This window comes from Musca autumnalis, unplaced genomic scaffold, assembly GCF_047663935.1.
Source record: "Musca autumnalis isolate F117 unplaced genomic scaffold, ASM4766393v1 scaffold_5, whole genome shotgun sequence".
NCBI lineage: Eukaryota > Metazoa > Arthropoda > Insecta > Diptera > Muscidae > Musca > Musca autumnalis.
In genome coordinates, this window is record NW_027412088.1 from 205726103 (window position 1) to 205749162 (window position 23060).

General features: G+C 34.5%; 2 protein-coding genes across 11 annotated transcripts; one reads left to right on the plus strand and one right to left on the minus strand.

The window, feature by feature from the left end:
- Window positions 1-3524: 3524 nt before the first annotated feature.
- On the plus strand, window positions 3525-13106 carry Cpes (Ceramide phosphoethanolamine synthase). 6 transcript variants are annotated; one of them, XM_073992895.1, is made up of 6 exons: window positions 3557-4034; window positions 4619-4761; window positions 6633-6764; window positions 6835-7441; window positions 7508-7837; window positions 12408-13106. In XM_073992895.1, exons 1-6 carry the CDS (start codon window positions 4001-4003, stop codon window positions 13085-13087), a joined length of 1926 nt encoding a protein of 641 aa, XP_073848996.1. In that variant the 5' UTR covers window positions 3557-4000; the 3' UTR covers window positions 13088-13106. The 6 variants fall into 6 exon arrangements, with proteins under 6 accessions (XP_073849000.1, XP_073849001.1, XP_073848996.1 ...); XM_073992897.1 differs by lacking the exon at window positions 3557-4034 and adding an exon at window positions 4221-4441; XM_073992896.1 differs by lacking the exon at window positions 3557-4034 and adding an exon at window positions 4329-4563.
- Window positions 13107-14965: 1859 nt separating this feature from the next.
- p120ctn (adherens junction protein p120) lies at window positions 14966-19158 on the minus strand. Of its 5 annotated transcripts, none has more exons than XM_073992902.1 (7): window positions 18967-19158; window positions 18262-18312; window positions 17258-18199; window positions 17049-17188; window positions 16567-16980; window positions 15537-16498; window positions 14966-15469 (listed from the first exon to the last, which is right to left on the minus strand). In XM_073992902.1, the coding sequence occupies exons 3-7, from the start codon at window positions 18133-18135 to the stop codon at window positions 15341-15343; spliced, it is 2523 nt and encodes an 840-aa protein (XP_073849003.1). In that variant the 5' UTR covers window positions 18136-18199; window positions 18262-18312; window positions 18967-19158; the 3' UTR covers window positions 14966-15340. The 5 variants fall into 5 exon arrangements, with proteins under 5 accessions (XP_073849003.1, XP_073849005.1, XP_073849004.1 ...); XM_073992904.1 differs by having other exon boundaries at window positions 18841-19102; XM_073992903.1 differs by having other exon boundaries at window positions 18796-19099.
- Between the last annotated feature and the right edge of the window lie 3902 nt (window positions 19159-23060).

Genomic DNA, 23060 nt, shown 5'->3' on the forward strand with positions numbered 1-23060 from the left:
AATGGACTATTTATGTTTAATGCTATGTACCTATACGTTATTTTTTATTTTGTTTTTACTTGATCTCATACTTATAAAAAATGAATTATTTTTTGTTTTTTTTTAATGAAATGGTTTTTATTTTGTTATTTTTGTGTAAAAGTTATGTTGGCAATTAATGAAATAAATTAATCGAACATCAAACTATATATAGCTTGTCTTTTAAGTTCATTTTTTGAAGAACTATTTTCGTCGACTGCTTCAAGATCTTCGTTAATATCTTCGTCTTCAATAAGAAGTTCAGATTCGCCTGCTACTCTTGGACTTAACAAAATGTTGTGCAAAATGCAGCAAACAACGATCCATTGACAGCAAAATGTGTGGTTTTCGGGAGAATTAATCCGCATTTTTAAGTTTTTTAGGCTGCTAAATTTTTCTTTTAGAATACCAAAGACATGCTCTATTCTTACCCTATAAGAGCTATGTCTTCTATTGAATCTTTTTCGTTTTTGTATATCCATTTGGTTTGAATTGCTTCTGTAGGGTGTTATAACATTTGACGAAAGAGAGTAAGCTGAGTCTCCTGCTATCCATTGGTGAGAAGAAAAATATGTTTGCGGTTGTTTATAGATTTCACAATTTTTAAATATTTTGGAATCGTGAACACTGCCTGGGTTCCCAACAACAACATGACGAATACGTAGCTTATAATCGCAAATAACTTGCGCTTTAATCGAGTATATATGTGTTCGCGAAAAAAATGATGTTCCGTCAAGTACAGGAGCTTCTGATAGGGGTATTTCAGTACCGTCTACATAGCCTATACAGAAGGGAAGTTCGTTATATGTTTCTGCAACAATAGATGTTCTTTCTTCCTCATCCGGCCAATATATAAACTGTGCTTGTAAGTTTAAAAATCCATTAAAAACTCTTCGGGTTATCTTGTCAATGGTTCCACCATCACCAACTCAAAAAAACGCTGCAATTTTTTTTATACATGCTCCTTGTCCATATGACCCAAGTCTAAACAGCACAATTGCCAATTGATACTCTATTGGAAATTGCTGACATGAGCGAGGTTGGTTGAATTCTGAATAATCAGAAATCATGCCGACAAGTTTGTAAAACTCAACACGACTAACTCTTAGGATTTCTAAAAATCGATTATCATCTATTTGGGTTAAGATATCAACAGACCACTTCATTGACTTTGGAACTGTGTTATACACTCCTCGGCGGTATGATGAGACCAAGATTAAGTCCTCCATAACTTCATCCATAATATGGTCAATAATATCTTGATCACAAATAGCTGCAGAAAGTTCAGAGCATTTTACATTTGTTTCATATAATCTCAAAATTATACATACCATGGCATTCTTTTATCTCTTCAAATTCAATTTGATCAATTGCATTTTCAACGAGAAAATTTATAATCTTATCTTTCTCTGATTGTTTAGGCATTTTATGGTGTAATATTTTTTAATTTATTTCAAAAATTCAATAGCACAATGTTTTGTACACAATTACAAATTGGCGGCTAAAACAAAAATCAGCTGTTTTGATTTGTTTACAATATTCACAAAAAGGCGTTCACGATTCGTTGTAAAAAACCGTAGTATATATACAAGAGTTGTAAATCTACAACTATGAGTGAATACCGCTAATGTAATAATTCTTACCACCTGAAGGTAAGATGATACCTGCATTACCAGCGTAAATTTTTCAAGAAAGATTTTTTTTCAGTTTCCATCTATAATAAAGCTATAGATGTTGTAAGCAAGTTAAATTGCTTGGGAATTATGTTGGACAATAAATTAACATTTGAGGCTCATGTAAGTTTAGTTTCGTCTAAAGTTAACTTTGCTCTGCGAAAGTTGTACTCGTTGGACATCGTCTTGCCTCGAAATATAAAAACTCGTGTGGTTCATGCACTTATAATGCCTATTTTTCTGTATGGCCTCGAAGTGTATAGTGGTAGTTGTGGTTATGTGTTGCGTAGATTGCGGTTGCTGTTCAATAGAGTTATACGTTATGTTTACTCTTTAGGTTGGCGTCAGCATGTTTCGTCCTTTGTAGGAGAATTTCTTGGTTGTAGTTTTAAATATTTTGTAAATGTTAGGAATTTTTGTTTCTTTTATAAAATGTTTAAATTGCAAGTGCCTAAGACTGTTGTGAATTTATTCTCTGTTGGTAGATCGGTCAGAAACTTACAATTTGTGATTCCAAGGATGACACCGATTTTGGAAAAGACTTTTTTTTGTAAGAATTGCGCGTGTATTTAATGTCCTACCGCCTGAGCTTAAAACGTTTAGTTTTTCTTCCTGTACTTTTAAGAGGAAGTTTGTTGCTTATGTTCGAGCTAATGAAATTCAAATGTAACTGTGTTTTTATATTTTTCTTTACGTTGCAAAACTGGGATTTTAAAGTTAACATTTTTATTGCGTTGTAATGTTAGGGAAATCGTATAAGTCTGAATTGTTTCAATTTTCATTAATGAATATTGTGAGTAGTTTAAGTGAAATACTGGGATTATATCCCCTTTTTATTTTTGCTAATATTTCATAATTTTCAATGCAATTTACTCTTATTATATTTTATAATTTTATTATTTATTTTACTATTAAGTTTCATTATTTTCAATTCAATTTATTAGTAGCATATTTCTAAATTTTATTTTTTATTATATTATTAAGTTTTTTGATCTCAGAGTAGTATAATTTCTGTTGTTTTGTGTAACTAGATGGCAAAATGTGCTTTGTTACTATAACGTTAAATAAATAAATAGGGAAATACCTTTGTTATTAACAGGTACATAGAAGTCATGTTTTATAGAACACCTTTATTTGTAAAAAATATGATGAAACAGGTAGATAATATCTTACATGCTAGTGTTGTATGTATGGTACTTTATGTACGTTTTCGTTCACTTACTTCCACATTTTGTTTCAACACTGACACAATTTACGAATGACAATCAAAAAGGACAACGCATTTTTGAGCAGGCAAACCTTATCGTGTGAAAACGTTCTATGAAAATTCATTCATCAAAAACGTTTTTCCATTTTCTTCCTAATACAATGTTTACATTTACGAAATCCACTCGATGTCAACTGTCAATTCCATTGCTCAAACGTCAAATGAAATCGAATCGATTTCAGATGAAAGATGTCAAACGAATTGACAGTCGAAATCGAGTGGATTTCGTAAGTGTAAACATAGTATAATCTTCATTGACGCCTACACATATATATGAAATCCTATGAAAATTTTGATATTTTCATTGCTTTGCATTGGTTTGGGTGCTACGAATTTAAACACAAAGAATAAGTTTCACCCCCTTCACACCTCTTGGCTATAAACTCATTTTCACGAACATGAAAATTTTCATTGTCTGGCATAAGACTTAGGTGAATATAGTATGTTATCATTTCCTGGTGGTTAATTCACACCCACCGTCAAGTGTTGCCATATTGTAATAACGAAAAATAGTCTGTTTCGTACATTATACATAAACAGCTGATTTCAGTGTTGCATTGTAATGTAATATTCTGTTTATTCTACACACCAGAAACGTAGTAGAAGAGAGGGTATTATAGAGAACAATTTTTTCTGTTTACATTTTATTTTCTTAATGCTATAAAAGAGGAAAGTATAATAATTTTTTTACTAATTATAAATAAACAGATACATTTCTCATAATTATTAACCTATGAACAAATAATTAAAATTAGTGTTTTGAGTTCAATATTTTTCCCTCTCTCAAATATTGATAACCTAACGCCTCTGTCATGCTTCTTCTTGTCATTATTTTTAATATGGCGAAGTTTTTTGTTGAAGCACGATTCTTTTATTCGTAGTTTTTTTGTTACAATTAATAAGATAATAAATATTATCTTGCAAATAAAAAATAAAATACAAAGTCGATTCGCGTTAACAGAGAAGGAGACATCTGTCGTGATTGTGGTGAGACATTCAGCACATAGCCTGTTGAAATGTGTCAGCATTTTAGCAACTAGTAATGAATCCATTTAATGAAAGAGCAAAGTATTCAGGTAAGAAAGATTCTAATTGATATCAAAATTAAGAACACAAATTAATAAAAATAGAAACAAGAAGATAACTCCCACAACAAAAATACAACTGTTGCATTTGGCTTGAATCGAAACATTTCATCATAAAGAAAAGGAGGAACGAACATTTTTTGAAGAGTGACCAATCATTTATTTGTGTGTTTACAGAGGGGTCTGTTTAATAGTGATTTGTTGAAATGAAATTGTCTGGATTTTGTTGAAATTTTGCTGTCAATAGTATTATTAACTTGGGGTCAAATATTATACCTCTTATCCAGAATCTACTGCGCTACGTTAGAGAACGCAGCAAAATGCTTGCAGATAGTACTTCGGTGTTGCTGCTGGTTGATTGGTCTGTTTGCAGCCTTAGTTGATTAAATTAATTAGTGGTAATAAACGTCTTTTTATCGACCAATTGACCCCCTTTCGTTTCGTGTAGATTACGTACGAATAAGGGAGTTATTTCTGTTACAACATGTTCCCTTAAGATTTGTAATACCTATGACGACAAGTAGATAGATTGCCATTAATGATTCTATAAATACCCTGCTTGCTACATATTACAGATTTTCAAGCAAAAGAAGCAATAATGGACATTTCTTCAAGCAAAGTCAATCCCATCAACAACATACTCTATTGTTTGGAGAAATTTCAAATTACCATTATAGCCACAGACAGTGGAGGTCTAGGAAATATTGAGTTAATGCAGGTAACAATAGATATTTTGTCAGTCAGGACTATTAACTGCCAAAGAAAATAAGCACAACCGAATTCTATAGCTTTGGTTAAGATGACATTTGCCATTATTCATGTATTAACCAAATACTTGTTTCTACTTACTATGTGATAATCCCTCTTATCTGTTACAGATACCATTGGACATTGTTGTTTAGTGACATTGTCGTCATATTTCAAAGGATTCATTGTGTATATAGAAGGAAGAAAAATAATACTGACAACAACGCTGCAATTATCATAACTACAAGTCTTGTTGCTGCTGCTGCTGTTGTAGCTGTGTTGAACTGAGTTTTGGAGAAACAAAGAAGCTTTTGTATATTACCCCCCACTCACAAAGATGGTTGGCCCAAGTAGTAAAATCAGTAAAATATTACTGGGACTGCTGATACTACTCATCATTTTCTATATATATATGGATGTCCAGTTGTACCTGCGTATACAAAATTATCCCCTAGAAAGAAATTATCACTTCAACACAACCACCGATATACCTCAACGTGATGTAGTGACGTACGAATCACAGACTTGGCTGCGTTGTGATCTCAATCCCTTGTGCCATGTTACTGTGAAAGCCATCCTTTTAGATCACACAAACCATTATATTTTTGCACCATTGGCCACCATATTTGACAATGTTATTGGATTCTCGCGGTCCTCGTTTATAACAGCGAATATGATATCATTTTTCCATGTGGGCGTGGCATGTGTGGCGGGTAAATTGGTGGCGTCCGATAGCCTGGGCTATAGACGTTTGGGTGTGGTGTTATTCCAGTTCCGTACCTTCCTCGATGACCTGGATGGTCATGTGGCGCGAGTTAAAAAAAACATACGTGGTGAACGCTCCGAGGTGGGAACAACTGGTTACTATGTTGATGGCATATGTGATGGCTTGGGTTGCATTGCCCTTTTGCTGGGAATATTTTTCTATTTGAAAAATAATCCACCACGCCGTGGTTATCTGCAATTGCCAATGGTCGATACGCGAGCCGATGTTTCAACCAAGGCCAAGATCAAGCCCACCACACGCAAGGTTGCAAAGAAAGTTATCAGTTTCACCGGCCAGCTGTTGCTTAGCTCCACAGCATGGAATCGTTATATAGCCGTATATCAAAACATGCTGGAGCGAACCGATGTTACACCCGCCCAAATGTCCTATCAACAAATTGTCTTCAAATCAACGTGGTTCTTCTGTGTGGCATGGCTGTGGCGCATTGTCAATGTCCATTCGCTAATGCACTGTGTCTTGCTGAGCATATTTTGTGACAAACTCTTTGAATTCCTTAAGGCCATTCAGTACAGTGGCTACATAATACTCCTGGTGTGCATTTGTATAACGGAAATGCATCTGTTGGAGGCGCATAATTTTATATACAATACGATGAGCAGTGCTAATATAACGTCTTTCTGATAAAACCAACAACAACAACAACAAAAAGAAAAGAAAAACAAAAAACGATTTTATCTATTTTTATTAATTTTTAATATTTTTTTTCTTTACTATTAATGATGATTATGATGATGATGATGATGTTTTTTCTTATTGCAATTGATGTGTTATAAAATGAATGTATATGTATGTAAATGTTGTAAAATATATACTATATGATATTTTGGATAATTAACCTACAAAAAATGTAAAGATTGTGATGGTTTTGTATATCTGCCCAATATAGACGCGGCGGCGCGTGGGGAAATTTAAAGTCCCCATATCTGGGGGAGCATGGAAAGCTTTTCTTTTGGAGTGTTAATGGGCGAATAAGGAATTCGGTTGTCTTTTTTTCCTTGGCGGAACAGTAGTTCGAATACAATCGTATTGCGATTAATAGTGTTTTGTTGTTTTAGTACTTGGAGGAATTGGGTTGGAACTCCAAAGGTGTTATTGGTTTTGTTGAGTCCAGCAATCACCCGTTCTTATCGGCAGCCGAAAAATATTGCTTTGGCATCAAATCCCTGAACAGTTATGCCAAAATTATTGTAAGTTTTTGTTTCTTGTAGTATTGATTCCAACAACACATATATAATATAAAACATTTTTTTACTCAAGAGTATAACAGAGGAATGTTTGCTTAAGGAACTTCTCAACGATCCCTTGCTAACCAATTATGGTCTCATCATAATGAATGATGCCTTAAAGAGATCTGCCCTGTCCGATACCATACTATCAATATTGAAGAAAATCATTAGAAAACGTTCCACCCTCAAATTGCTGCTAGTGGCCATGTCAAAAGAGGCGCATTTCTTTCAGGAATACTTTAATGCCATCAAAGGCAAAGAACACAAGGAATTGAGGAATGTTATTCTCTCAATTGATGAACAAAGTAAAGCGGCGGGTGTGGTGCAAGATATTTTGTACTTGAAAGAACCTTGTGCCGATTATGTACAAAAAACCATTCACACCATTTTAAGTATACACACCCAACGGCCGCTAGATGGTGATGTAATAGCTTACATGGCAAGTGAAGAGGACATTAGCAGTGCTATGGCTCTACTGCGCGAGGCGGAAAGTACTCAAAATTTGAATTACTTTAAATTGTCTCAGATGAAAAATGAAAGGGAAACGGTATTCTTTCCCACAACCAAAGGCAAACGGAACGTTGTCTTTACCATAGAGCTGTATCAAAATTTCGTAACACAAGATCGTATCTATTATGGTGGGTATTCAAATGCGATACACAAACATCCGAATTAAAAAAAGTCTGTCTATTGTCTAATTTCAGTTATTGATTGCGGTTTTATGCAGCTCAACTGGTTTGAGTCGGTTCAAAGTCGTTATCATTGCCTAACAGTGCCAGTTTGTAAGCACACCGCAACACTGCGTAGTAATTGGAAAAGTAAACATAGAATGGCAAAGGTATTTCGTCTATATACCAAAGAAGATTTCCAAGCATTGGCCGACAGAACTGTTGTGGAAATGCGTCGAAGTGAATTGAGTTCGATTATTTTATATCTAAAGGCTTTGGCGGTTAATAATATTCTGAGATTTGATTTTCCATCGGCACCACCGGCAAAAAATGTACTCTCTACATTAGAGACTTTGTATGCTTTAGGTATGGAATACTATTTTGTTGTTTGTGGTGGGGTTTAAGTACAGGTTAAGGCCTGATTTTTGATGAGTTGGGATGTCTTACATAACTATTCCTTTGTGGTCTGATGCATATTGCATATTTTCAAAATTAATTTAAGAAGAAAGGATTTTGTAGATCTTTCGTATTGGTATATTTTCTTTTCTTTGGAAATTCTATACTCCTGATAATTGTGATTTTTATACCCTCAGCCTTTAATCTTATGAGGGTATATACACTTTAATATGATGAAAATGTGCCTCATCGAAATAATGGACGAAATCCGTTCCAGACAATTTGAAGCCGATGTAGCCGCCATGTCCGCCTGTCTGGCTGGAGCGGACGATAACTCTCGAACGAGTCAACAGATTTGGTAAAATATTTGGCTTTCGTAGTATTTCCACTGCTTCGTTTACATTTTCTTATGAAAAAGTCAATTCAGCTAACTATTTCTTAAAAGAAAGTCAATTCATCTATTTTTTCCTTTTAAAAAGTCAACTGAGCTAACTTTTTCTTAAAAAAGTCAATTCAGCTAACTTTTTCTTAAAAAAAGTCGATTCAGCTAATTTTTTTCCTATGAAAAACTCAATTCAGCTAACTTGTTTTTAAAGAAAAATTCGATTTAGCTAACGTTTTCTCATAAAAATCCAATCCAGCTAACTTTTTCTCAAGAAAATGTGAATTCAGCTAACTTTTTCTTATGAAATTCAATTCAGCTAACTTTACCTTTAGGAAAATTCAATTAAGCTATCTTTTTCTTATGAAAAATCAATTCAGCCAAATTTTTCTCAAGAAAAAATGATTTAGCTACCAATTTCTCATAAAAATCCAATTCAGCCAACTTTTACTCAACAAAAAGCCAATTCAGCTAGGTGAATTCAGCTAACTTTTTCTTATGAAAAATCAATTCAGCCAAATTTTTCTTAAGAAAAAATGATTTAGCTAACAATTTCTCATAAAAATCCAATTCAGCCAACTTTTACTCAACAAAAAGCCAATTCAGCTAAGTTTTTCCTATGAAAAAGTCAATTAAGCTAACTTTTTCTCAAGAAAATGTGAATTCACCTAACTTTTTCTTATGAAATTCTTTACCTATAACTTTACCTTTAGGAAAATTCAATTAAGCTATATTTTTCTTATGAAAAATCAATTCAGCCAAATTTTTCTTAAGAAACAAAATGATTTAGCTAACAATTTTTCATAAAAATTCAATTCAGCCAATTTTTACTCAACAAAAAGCCAATTCAGCTAAGTTTTTCCTATGAAAAAGTCAATTCAGCTAACTTTGCTTAAGAATAATTCGATTTAGCTAACGTTTTCTCATAAAAATCCAATTCAGCCAAATTTTTCTTATGAAAACGTCAATTCAGCTGACTTTTTTTCAAGAAAATGTAAATTCAGCTAACTTTTTCTTATGAAATTCAATTCAGCTAACTTTACCTTTAGGAAAATTCAATTAAGCTATCTTTTTCTTATGAAAAATCAATTCAGCCAAATTTTTCTTAAGAAAAAAATGATTTAGCTAATAATTTCTCATAAAAATCCAATTCAGCCAACTTTTACTCAACAAAAAGCCAATTCAGCTAAGTTTTTCTTATGAAAAAACCAATTCAGCTAAGCTTAGATTCAGAAAAATCAATTCAGTTAACTTTTTATGAAAAAGTCAATACAGCTTACTTTTTTCTTAAGAAAAAAGTGAATTCATCTATATTTTACTTAAGAAAAAGAAATTCACCTAACTTTTCTTATGAAAAAGACAATTCAGCAAACTTTTCTTTTGAAAAACACAATTAAGCCATTTTTTTCTTAAGAATGATATTTTTCTTTGCAAAAAGTTAGCTGAATTTTCTTTTTCATAAGAAAAAGGTAAGTTTTTTTTTTGTTTTGTTTTGTTTTGTCTTTCATAAAGAACAACTTAGCTGAATTGGCTTTTTCATTAGAAAAAGTTGGGTAAATTGACATTTTAATAGAAAACGTTAGCTGAATTGACTTTTTTTCTACAGAAAAAGTTAGCTAAATTGATGTTTTCATAAGAAAAAAGTTATGGGGGTTATCATGAACGCAATTCCCCGTGAATTTTTTCACTTTCTCCCTTAAGTTGAAACTGCGGAAAGACAAAACTCACGGGGAAATTTCATTCATGATAAACCCATATGTGAATTGACTTTTTCTTAAGAAAACGTATGCTGTATTCACTTTTTCTACAATAAAAATTAGCTAAATTGACGTTTTAATAAGGAAAAAGTGAGCTGAAATGGCTTTTTCATAAGAAAAAGAATTGACTTTTCAGAAGAAAAAGCTAGCTGAATTGATTTTTTCTTAAGAAAACGTATGCTGAATTCCCTTTTTCTACAATAAAAATTAGCTAAATTGACGTTTTAATAAGAAAAAAGTGGGCTGAAATGGCTTTTTCTTAAGAAAAGTTTGGCTGAATTGACTTTTTCAGAAGAAAAAGTTAGCTGAATTGATTTTTTCTTAAGAAAACATATGCTGAATTCACTTTTTCTACAATAAAAATTAGCTAAATTGACGTTTTAATAAGAAAAAAGTGAGCTAAAATGGCTTTTTCTTAGGAAAAGTTTGGCAGAATTGACTTTTTCAGAAGAAAAAGTTAGCTGAATTGATTTTTTCTTAAGAAAACATATGCTGAATTCACTTTTTCTACAATAAAAATTAGCTAAATTGACGTTTTAATAAGAAAAAAGTGAGCTAAAATGGCTTTTTCTTAGGAAAAGTTTGGCAGAATTGACTTTTTCAGAAGAAAAAGTTAGCTGAATTAATTTTTTCTTAAGAAAACATATGCTGAATTCTCTTTTTCTACAATAAATTTAGCTAAATTGACGTTTTAATAAGAAAAAAGTGAGCTGAAATGGCTTTTTCTTAAGAAAAGTTTGGGTGAATTGACTTTTTCAGAAGAAAAAGTTAGTTGAATTGATTTTTTCTTAAGAAAACATATGCTGAACTCACTTTTTCTACAATAAAAATTAGCTAAATTGACGTTTTAATAAGAAAAAAGTGAGCTGAAATGGCTTTTTCTTAAGAAAAGTTTGGCAGAATTGACTTTTTCAGAAGAAAAAGTTAGCTGAATGGATTTTTTCTTAAGAAAATATATGCTGAATTCACTTTTTCTACAATAAAAATTAGCTAAATTGACGTTTTAATAAGAAAAAAGTGGGCTGAAATGGCTTTTTCTTAAGAAAAGTTTGGCTGAATTGACTTTTTCAGAAGAAAAAGTTAGCTGAATTGATTTTTTCTTAAGAAAACATATGCTGAATTCACTTTTTCTACAATAAAAATGAGCTAAATTGACGTTTTAATAGGAAAAAAGTGAGCTGAAATGGCTTTTTCTTTAGAAAAGTTTGGCTGAATTGACTTTTTCAGAAGAAAAAGTTAGCTGAATTTTCAGAAGAAAAAGTTAGCCGAATTGATTTTTACTTAAGAAAATATATGCTGAATTCACTTTTTCTACAATAAAAATTAGCTAAATTGACGTTTTAATAAGAAAAAAAGTGAGCTGAAATGGCTTTTTCTTAAGAAAAGTTTGGCAGAATTGACTTTTTCAGAAGAAAAAGTTAGCTGAATTGATTTTTACTTAAGAAAACATATGCTGAATTCAATTTTTCTACAATAAAAATTAGCTAAATTGACGTTTTAATAAGAAAAAAGTGAGCTGAAATGGCTTTTTCTTAAGAAAAGTTTGGCTGAATTGACTTTTTCAGAAGAAAAAGTTAGCTGAATTGCTTTTTTCTTAAGAAAACATATGCTGAATTCACTTTTTCTACAATAAAAATTAGCTAAATTGACGTTTTAATAAGAAAAAAGTGAGCTGAAATGGCTTTTTCTTAAGAAAAGTTTGGCAGAATTGACTTTTTCAGAAGAAAAAGTTAGCTGAATTGAGTTTTTCTTAAGAAAACATATGCTGAATTCACTTTTTTTACAATAAAAGTTAGCTAAATTGACCTTTTAATAAGAAAAAAGTGAGCTGAATTGACTTTTTCTTAACAAAAGTTTGGCTGAATTGACTTTTTCGTAAAATTTCTTCCAAACGTACATCAAGTTCTAACAAGAAAACATCGTCGGACACGTCATTCACAAAATCTTCCTGTTTAAGGTCTTTTCGAGGATCGTGTAAAATTTATTTATTTATTATTTTAGTAAAATTTTTACCGAAATTACTTCTTGTGGTCCTGTTTACAGTGGTATGAGCAAGTCCACGCTTCCCGATATAATGGTTGAAAAGCTCTAAAAAAACACGTTGACCAACTAAAGTGCCTGATGGGCACGACCAAATATTGTAATATATCATTCACACTTAAATCATGTTCAAAGGTACCAGTCCTTCCGATACCTTTCAAATGTCGTTTATGTCTCAGGCTGAGGGTTTATCTCTGTCGGCAAAGCCAACTGATACTTTTTTACTTGTTTAAATTAAATTCAGAAAAGAGGGATTTGATTGATTTCAGAAAAAACCCAATAACACAGGCCCACTAAACTCAACTTGTTCCGCATTGCACATCTTCCAAACAAACTTATTTTACATTTTACAAACTTTCAGGTGGCCTTGATGATCAAGGCCAATTAACCGACCCCGTGGGATATTTCATGTCCGAATCTCCTCTATCTCCCGAATTAAGTCGTTGCTTGTTCAATTCCTCAGAAATGTTGTGTTCCGAAGAAATGGTAACCATTGTTTGTATGCTGCAGATTGAACCGATTTTCATTATTACCACGAATAGCGTTGCTGATCGTCACAAACAAATTGCCAGAAGGAAATTTGAAGCTGCCGAAGGAGATCTAATCACACTACTAAATGTGTACAATGCCTTTATGGAAAATATGCTTAGCAAGGATTTCTGTCGTCGTTATTATTTGAATTATTACAGTTTAATGCGTGTCCACAAGTTACGGGAACACCTCATAGCGAGTCTCTTCAATAAATACAAGATACGCTTGCATTCCTCAAAATCGGTGGATCAAATCTTGAGATGCATTACATCGGGCCTATTTATGAAAGTGGCCTATTTACATCCATCGGGAGCATACAAGACGCTGCGTTGTGGCTCTGAGGTGTATATCGATCGTGAATCTTCGATTTTTTCAATTACCCAACCAAAATATGTTGTCTATTTGGATTTGTACGACAAGTCGAAAATATTTATGCGTAACATCAGTGTCATCAAAGAGGAGTGGTTAGAAGAACTTGCTCCACACTATTACAAGAAACTTTTGAAATAAAGAAACAAGTCCGGTTTTACGGTAAATCGTTTTAATTTTGGTGGTAAATGGGATTAGAGACATTCAAATGTAATTTATATCGTCAAACTAATGGCTTCGAGTGGAGCCAATCCTTAATTTTTTGGTTATTCAGCCCAATCATGAATATCAACTACCCGTGAGTTTTCTCACCTTCTCCCTTAAATTGAAACGGCCGAAAGACAAAACTCACGGTGAGTTGACATTCATGATTACCCTGATTATGATTTTAATGGGTCTATCTTGCATTGCCACTTAACTTGAGTTGAGTTGTCAGTTGTCTGCGCGACTGAGATGAAATGTTGTACCATTAATGTCAACTCAACTGGGTGGTCGATAAACATGTTATCGATCAGTGTTTTTTCAAACTTGTGACCTCTATTCGCCAAAAAAAAAAAAACTATTTAAAATAATTTGCGCTTTGGATAACTCTTTTGTGTATTCTGGACAATATTTTAATATTTTGGCTGAGTAAAGCAAATTTGGAAAACAACCCAAGATTGGAATATAACCTGGCCATTGAATCTTCGGATCGTCAAGTTTTATTTGCAAAAATGATAAGTTCGGTGGAATTATTTTTTGATTCCCTGGTGTAGTTGGCTGTATAGATGGAACACATGTGACATTATGGGTCCAAAGGAGGATGTTCGTCATTTGTACTTAAACAGGAAAGGTTATTTTAGCTTAAATGTTCATCCGCTGTGGCTTTGGTTTCACCAAAAACCCGAACTCTTCGGGCTAAGTTTGGATTTTCACTCAGCTTATCAATTAATATTTCGAACTGTTGCTTTGTCGTTATTTTTACCATATTGATACACAAAATTAATTAATGATGCAAAGAATCAATAATTTTTAATTTATTTTTCCTTCTATTTTACTTCTTGTTTCTTCGAAAATGTTCACTGCAACTGAAAATTTGTGGTTGCTGAAAAACAGCCGCTTCGTCAACTGAGATTCGCAACTTCAGTTGAGAGTTGCCTCAACGATAATTGTTATCGATGATCGACCCCTAAAGCTGAGTACACATTGCCAGTTTTGAATGACAGCTTTGTTGCTGCTTGCTAGTGTGGCCGTTCATTTTTGTCATTCATCATGCAACCACAAAATGTTTTGTGGTTGCTGGACGGTTTGACAGTTATCGATAATTGCGAAATATCGACATTCAAAACTGACAATGTGTACCCAGCTTTAATCTGGGTACACATTGTCAGTTTTGAATGACAGCTTTGTTGTTGCTTGCTAGTGTGGCTGTTAATTTTTGTCATTCATCATGCAACCACAAAATGTTTTGTGGTTGCTGGACGGTTTGACAGTTATCGATAATTGCGAAATATCGACATTCCAAACTGACAATGTGTACTCAGCTTTAGAGACATTCATGGGCTGTTCTAAGCTAAAAGAAAAGCACAATGATAAATACGCACGTAGTCCGATTATTCTTCTTTTCCGTTAACCCCTTGTGGAGCATGGGACCTCCTCCACTTTGAGTGAGTCTTGATAGTCCTCGAAAATCTTCTTAAATTTATCGTTGCAAGTCACTCGTTTATAGCGATCTGAAGCCTTTTGTTGTTCAAATGGATATCCGAGAGGTCATTCCATTCGCATTCAACCAACATTCTCATGCAACTTGGGACAGTTAATGTTCACTATCATGACAGTTCCTACAGAGACGTACTGTTTTATCATCCTAACGGAATGTTTGTCGTTGTGATTAACACATTTAGATCTAGCTTTGCTTTCAATTCAAAATCGAACGGTTTGGCGAAAACTAAATGAAGAAAGAAAAACTCACAGCAATTCGTGTTTTTTGTTTGTTTTTGTTTTTAGAATTTATGGGTGTTTTATTAAATGCAATGGTAATGATTTCTGTTTTGTTTTTTTATTAATTATACGGTTCTTCTCTTTTACTCTGTTGTAGATGTCAACTCTTCGTCTTTCAACTATTTTGAAAATACCGTCGTGTGTACCGTACGTTATTTATTATTATTTTTTTTTTTATATATTATGCAATAAATTGTGTGTTGTTTTAATAAAATTTGACAAATACTTTGTTGTTTGCTGATGTTGTTGGTTGGTTGGTTTGCTTCACCTTCTTCCTTCATCGTCGTCCGTCTTTTACTTTGAAAGCGTTTATGTTTTTGTTTTGTTATGTTCTCTATATATGCCATATGTGCGCACTTTTAAAGTAAAAATGTGTGTGTGTGTGTGTTTATATACATAATAAGTGATGTTCCATTAATTAGGCGGATTTCGAGGATTTTCGCTTGGTATATACATGGGCATAGGTACAGCAGAGTTATAAGCATTGGACCGTTGATAGGTACCATCCTCAACCACTCCACCGTTCATGGCATATTCGTCCACCTTGAAAATTTGTTAAAAATGAATAATGAGGTACGAGTTAAAAGAAGAATATCAAGGATGCGCTTACCATTTGTCGTAACATTTGAGTGTCTTGGCAAGATCTTGCTTGGGACTGATGTGACTGTTGTTGCTGCTGCTGCTGTTGTTCGTCTTTATTTCGACCAGAACTACTGGTACCTCTCTGTATTGTTCGGTCCTCGTAGCGTGTACGTCCTTGTGAAGCCATTGGCCGATTTAATGTACTATTCGAATTGTTGGGCGAATGGGCCGATGCACTGTGAGAGTCAATGAATTTTGTTAGGAAATCCTGTTCCTTCCAGCCATGCTTTTTGTAGACATCCCGCAGTTCATGGTGCTGCCACATTGTAAACAATACCTGACTAGCAAATTTGTTGACACACGAAGTGTACTTTTGACGCTGATTGGTAATATTCATGAGACGTTCCACACCACCGGCATCCAACAGAGATCTGGAGAATTCGGCATTCTTCTTAATGACCTCATTAATGGTGGCCAGAACAGCAGTGATCGTGTCATCGGAGGTATTTTGATCGTGCTGGGGATTACCGGAAGGCAATTTTTGTACTAAGTCCCGCATAGCATATTTGCCTATCAGCTCCTTATTACGCTGATCAATGGCCAAATTCCTTAAAGCTGTGGCAACGGCACATACTACACGATCCACTTCCATACGCAACAATTCAACTAAGATGGGTAAGCCTTTCTCTTTGCGAACGGCTGCCCGTATGTCTATACTGGGCTGCCAATAGCAGGCCGATAAATTTTGTATTGCACCAGCTGCCGCCTCAAGGGTTTCTGGATTTGAGCAACTTTGCAACAGAGCTAAATAATATTGCACTACTTCGGGCTGCCACAAGTGCTCGTAGCCCTTTAGTGGCCCTCGATTGGTTTGATCGCTGCCATTGTTCTTTGAACCTGAACCAGACTGACCGCCACCGCCATCCAATTGTTCACTTTGGGCTTGAGCTTTCTTCTTTTTGCTGGTACCAAAGCAGCCCAAATTTTCGCCTATTAAAGAAGCCAAAAAGCAATAAGTTTTTCTGTATAAATTTCCAATAATTTTTGCTACCACTTACCCTTGCTGGACGATAAAGCTCTTGTTGGAACTGATATGGGCTGCTTATCATAGTTGGGATCTTCCACCTCCTGGCAGCGATACGATAGGTTGCGTAATATGCACACACAATTCTCTACTGTCTTATTGCTAATGTTATTCTTTTCAATTGCCTGGCGCACAACGTACAGCAGGCATTCCACCAAATGGTCGCAGTTACGCAATTGAGTGCGGGCATATTCGCCAGCGGAACTGACATTGCGCAGAACACCAGATGCATTTCGAAATACTGTGGAAAAACATGTGTCGCCGGGACAAGCTGGGTCCCAGCCGGAATGTGGATGTATAATATTACTAACGACTGCCGACAAGCATTCATCGATGATAAAGCGTTTAATATCTTCACATGAAGACATGTTCCAGAGAACTCCAGTCACTAAAGTGGAAGAAAACAGGTAATTTTAATTATTTAAATCCAAAAACTGACCGCAAGAATTATCTTACCCAGTTCTCTAACTTCAGACTCTTGTGTACGACATAATAAATTGACCAAGGCTGCCAAACCGCCAGCGTTTTTAATTTCCCTTTTGTTTTCATCGTTTTGTCTACCATAGGATAGATTTCTCAGGGCTCCACATGCATTTCTGAAAAGAAGAACATTTCCAATGAATAATAAACTCTTTTCAGTTTGATATGTACAATTGTATCCTCACTTGTAAATCTCAGGTGCTTCATAGGAAAGCAATCTTATCAGTGGAGGGATGCCACCCAAGATACGTGTTCGTTGTTTTATTGGATCATCCATGTAGCACAAATGCTGCAAATATGCCGCAGCATTGGCCTTAATTGCATTATTTGGATTGTTGAGAAAGCTTATGACTTCAGACAAGTTGGGATCTCGCCATCGCATGGTGGAACAAATGTCACTGCAAGATCCATCTACAATTTCATCCTTGCCGCCATTGCGCATGTGTTGCGACACAATACCAAATGAACTAATCGTCAGCTGGGACATTTTATTTTGAAAGTCGTGAGCATCATCAAAACCCGGTTGAGGCAGACCTATGGCACTAGCGACCTCAGCACCATTTCGGTTATCATCGAACATAGGTGGTCTTGTGACATAGGGATTAGATTTGGCACTTACCGAAGGCATAACATAGTTAGCTTCAGATACATAGCCATAAGCCACAGGAGCATCTTCGCCATACTGAGATTCCGGCGGAGGAAATTGCATTACTGGATTCATGCCATATTCCGCCATCTCTTCATATTGCGAAGGCTGTAGATATCGAAGATTCGGGGCTGGCATCATGCCTCCTTGATCCGGTTGCATTGCTGCTGAACTATTGAGTTCTTGTACCGAACTTGTCAAATTACTTTGAGACCCAATTACTTTTCCTGAGCCATGGTCAGGACGATATGAGCACTGGGAGCCCATACGTCCCGGCAGACCAATGCCAGCTGAGGATTTGGTTGTGGCATATAGCGAAGCATTTGGATATACTGTGGTATATTGCCCGTATTCTTGTAGAACAGCATTCTGTGCTTCAAAGTCGGCCTCATCGTTCAAACATGCCGAAGGCTCCATTCTAGATGGAAATTATCTCTTGCCTTAGAATTCCGTGTTCCTCAGTGCGACGTTATTTGATGTCCTGCAAATAAAAATAAATGAATTATGTATGTTCACTTGGACTTTTCATTCATTCCTACATACCTAAACTTGATTAAACTCGTTTGCCATTAAGAACTGTCCTTTACAGATTTCCTAGAATAAAAAAATATCTTTAAATTTTCTGCCAATTTCAACTATCATCCATTCACTAAATTTATTATCTTTTATACGACTTAACATTTTCCAACAATTGGAATTGGGCGTAAAACGCCGAAGAAAAAAAAAACACTGAGCAAAAGTAGACGCAGAAGTCGGTGAGTGCGAGTAAAATTGTATCTTTACATACATATACGTATGTTTCGTTGTACATTATTGATTTTTTTCAAAAGGCTGAGAACTTTTTTTACATTGGCTGGTACATACAGACATTTTAACATTCTTGTTATACATATGAAGATGCGGCTTAGCACTACAACGAAATTGCCGAATTAATTTTGTTATGCTATGAGAGTAGGCCAGGGGAAGATTTATAGTGATAGAGATTAGTTAAAAATGATTTTCAAATAAAATTTCGGAATTTGCAAGCAACTTTCTCCACAAACAATTGTTTTGACCGCACCTGATTTTTACACATACACTTCTTCATTCATTAAGGGGTAGATATCGATATCTCTCGCTTACGACAAAGAATTAGGACGACGAAGAGAATATTTTCATTTATCACGCTTATATACTTTTATGCACTTTGTGTTCGTTCATTTTCAAATAATTATTTGCAAATGCAATAGGCGATTATTATTTATATACTTTTTCTGTAATTTTTCCTTTAGAAACTCAGTTAAGCTATGTTGTATTGAAATTAAAATACAAAGAAATTGAAATTTTTCAGAGACGCCAGTCAAATAAGTTATAGAGATATATAAATTGAATTATAAACAGTGACAATAGGGTTGACAAATCCTGTAAAAAGTCCGCCTATATAACCCTAAAATCAAGACTGAACGCTAGAGCTGGCAAACCATCGATATTCCCAACATTAGATATTTTCAATATAATATTTTAAAATATCGATTGCTATCGATATTATCGTTAAGTTGTCAACACCATTACTAGGCGTTTACACCAGACAGTTTGTCTTCAAATACAACTCTGATTTACTGACATTTTTGTGAAAAAGAAGTGAGATGATAATTTATATGTGTTGAAAACAAAAGAATATGTACAAAAACAAAATATGTGAACGGAGAACAAAAATAAATCTATGGTTTTCATTCATAATTTTATAACTGTTTTTGCAGTTGTCTGGACGCCTACGGCACAGAGGCAAGTTTTGGGTTTTTGACAATCAATACATGAAGCCAACTGCCCTGTCTTTTGTAAACGCAGGGTTAATTTGGAGATGAAAATGGCGGAAATGTCAATGCTTTTCTTGACATTTTGCACAAGTAGTTCACAAAAATACATTTTACTTTTCCGAAAAATGTGTACGTGTGACTACGGACTTACTTTCTCACATAAAAAAAAACAGAAAAACAACGAAATGTCTATTTATTTCAATGAATTTTAGGTTGGGGGTTTTTGTTCCGATAATATCGATAGGCAAAATCATCTATCGATATTTAATTTTAAAAAAATAATCGATTTTATCGATAATGCCATCGATTTTTTCCAGCTCTATACTGAACGACTTGGTACTAGAGCTGGCAAAAAGCCGATGACACTATCAATAATATCGATTATTTTTTTTAAAATTCAATATCGATAGATGGTTTTGTCCAAGACCTATAGAAGAGAACATAGCAGTAGTTCTCAGGAGAAAAAACATTACTTACATTTAATAAAAACACCAAAAAGTACAGTTCATTTTACGGAAAATTTTGTTCGTGTGAATATGGGCTTACTTACGTCCACAAAACCGAAAAGCCGCGAAATTTCTATTTATTTTCATGAATTTCGGGTTAGGGGTTTTTAATCCGATAATATCGATAGACAAAACCACAGTTTGTCGAAGGTCACACTAGAGTGATTCATTGAAACAATTTCATGAAAACAAGGGTTCCTAGGTCGAGTTTCACAGCAGAGTGAAATCATAAAGTTGCTGCAGTGTGGAACTCGATCTATAAATACCTAAAAGTTTCAATGAAACCGCTCTAGTGTGACCTTCGACTTTATACAGTTCGACACTAAAGGCCAGAACAGAATCAATCGTCGCTTGCTTTGCTTGCTTCCCCAAATGTCAAATTATAAAGGAATGCCAGAGCCTCTTTGCAAATCCGCCTGCGTTCTCCTTTAGGGGGCTCTGGCATTCCTTTATAATTTGACATTTCAATTTCAATTTCAATTTATTTCCATTTTATAATGCCCAGTCTTTCAACCTTAGGGCTGTATACTACATTTGTGTTTAAAATAACAAATTTCATGACTTAATATAGTAGCTTAAAATTAATAAGGAAAGGCTGTTAAACTACTCCAATCAAAACAGAATACTCATCATAATAAAGGGTAAAAAAATACATATAAATTTGCATCTCCTTACAGAAAACTTTTGATTTAAATGCATGAATTGAAACTACTCCAGCAAGGAGTGGGAGGGATGTTCAACTACTCAAAACAAAACATACAAGGTTTAAGATTTGATTGTATTAAAATAGTAAAAAATATAAGTTATATAAAAAAATCCTATTAAAAAAAAAAAAAAGTTTTGATTGAGTTGAGACTACTCCAGAACAATATTCAAAATAAAAAAAAGGAAAACAGTTAATGGAATTTGAACTACTCCAATAAAAAAAAATACGTTTTGATATATGAATGTATAAGTTTATCATTGCAATGCAAATATGAGCAATAAAAGGGCAATAAAAATATATATAATTGGGCAAAACTAAGAGTAATTTGAAATAAAATACTCTAGCATCTTTTCCCGAAATAAAATAGATGAAAGATTAAAAGTTTTTAAGGGCTGTGGCAATGAATTATAAACCCGAGCAACACGTACATGAAAAGATCGTTCTAGAGAAGATGATAGCATTGGGATACGAATTTGACGATTTCGCGAAGACCTCATGAAATTAAACATTTTGAGAAAGTGAAGTGGAGTCTGCTTCTTAAAACATTTATAAAAAAGGAGGTACATCCGTAGCTTTATAAAATCATGAAACTTGCAACCTAAGAAATCAACAACGAATGAAGTAACGCGCTGCCAACATCTGATTGAATAAACGTACCTTATTACTCTGTTAAAAGCTACTATTAGTTTTTTAAGAATGTAACCAAAAGTTCCTGAAAAAACTTCAATACAGTACATAACTAACGGCATAATCAAGGCTTTAACGACATATTTTTTTGTATCAACCGAAAGACTTAGCTCCGTGCTATACAGCTTCCTTAACATGAAGTTCAATTTTGACACTAATGAGTTGATGTGAGCCTCGAAAGTCAATCCAGTATCCACAATAACTCCAAGGCACTTTATAGACTCAACGAACTCAATTTGTGTGTTGTTATATCTAACAACAATATCAGACCTAGCAGCTATACCAAACGCCATAGCTTTAGTTTTATTAACATTAATTGTCAATCTATTTAGGGACATCCAACTAGCCATAACTAAATTAGCATGATCAATAACACTTTGCATGACATCAGGGAAATCGGCATCACACTTGAACAACAACTGAATGTCATCGGCGTAGGCAAAGGGAACACAATTGTGGGAAGAAATAGAAGCAAAGAAATCATTCAGGAACATAATGAACAATAAGGGCCCAAGAACAGACCCTTGGGGCACGCCGCTAAAGACTGGCAACAAGCCCGAATGATTACCTCCAGCACAAACATATTGATATCTACCAGCGAGATACGATGCGATTAGAGAACACGATTCGAAGGAAAATCCAAATTGACTGCTCAATTTAAATACAAGCAAATTATGGTCAAGCCTATCAAAAGCTTTCTCTAAGTCAACAGAGAGAAGAACACATAAACCATGGTTACTCGTGACATGACGAATTGAATCAGTAAGACCAACCAGGAGGGACGCGGTGTTTCTATCACGCCTAAAACCATATTGGGAGTCATGGAGGAGACAAGGAAAAGATATATAATCCAAAATTTGCTTTTTAATTATGTGCTCCGCCATCTTGGAAAGTATAGGCATTATTGATATGGGCCGAAAATCATTAACAGCATCAGACTTACGAATAGAGATTACTTTGGCTACTTTCCATAATGAAGGGAACACAGAAGTCATAATTATAGTATTAATTGTGTGAAGAATATGGTTACCAACTACCGGCAACATTATTTTAAGAAATTTTAGTGTTAGACCATCTGAGCCAACTGCATTAGATTTTATCAAAGAAAACGAATCACACATCTCCCCAAGTCCAACAGTTCGAAACGAATATTCACCAAAGGAGCTGCGAATAGGCGAACCACTGCAGCTACCTCTCTGGAAAGAGGCAAATAATGAATTTGGAAAGCAAGCAAAGCAAGCGACGATTGATTCTGTACTGGCCTTAAGTGTCCAACTGTATAAACTGTTGTCTATCGATATTATCGATTAAAAACCCCTAACCGAAAATTCATGAAAATAAATACTCAGCCAAAACTCAATGGATTTTTGGAAGAGAGCGGAAGTGAAGGAGCTCCTTCACTTCCGCTCTCTCCTAAGGGCGTGGGTACATAGGCTGCCTCACCTGCTTGCCTTGCTTTTCTGCTTCATTTCTGACATAACATAAATAAAAGAATAAAGGCCTGCGTACATAAGCTGCCTAGCCTGGTTGCCTTGCTTTCCTACTTCATTTCTGACGTAATAAAAATAAAAGAATAAAGAAGGCCGATCAGAAGCAAGCAAGGCAGGCAAGGCAGCTTATGTACCCAGGGCTTATGTACATAAGCTG

Coding starts and splice junctions, on each gene's coding strand:
- Cpes (XM_073992895.1), top strand. CDS start 4,001: ATGAATCCATTTAATGAAAGAGCAAAGTATTCAG. Junction 4,035..4,618: donor TGAAAGAGCAAAGTATTCAG/GTAAGAAAGATT, acceptor TACATATTACAG/ATTTTCAAGCAAAAGAAGCA. Junction 7,442..7,507: donor ACAAGATCGTATCTATTATG/GTGGGTATTCAA, acceptor GTCTAATTTCAG/TTATTGATTGCGGTTTTATG.
- p120ctn (XM_073992902.1), bottom strand. CDS start 18,135: ATGGAGCCTTCGGCATGTTTGAACGATGAGGCCGACTTTGAAGCACAG. Junction 16,499..16,566: donor AGCTTTATCGTCCAGCAAGG/GTAAGTGGTAGC, acceptor CTTCTTTAATAG/GCGAAAATTTGGGCTGCTTT. Junction 15,470..15,536: donor CTCAAATGTTACGACAAATG/GTAAGCGCATCC, acceptor CAAATTTTCAAG/GTGGACGAATATGCCATGAA.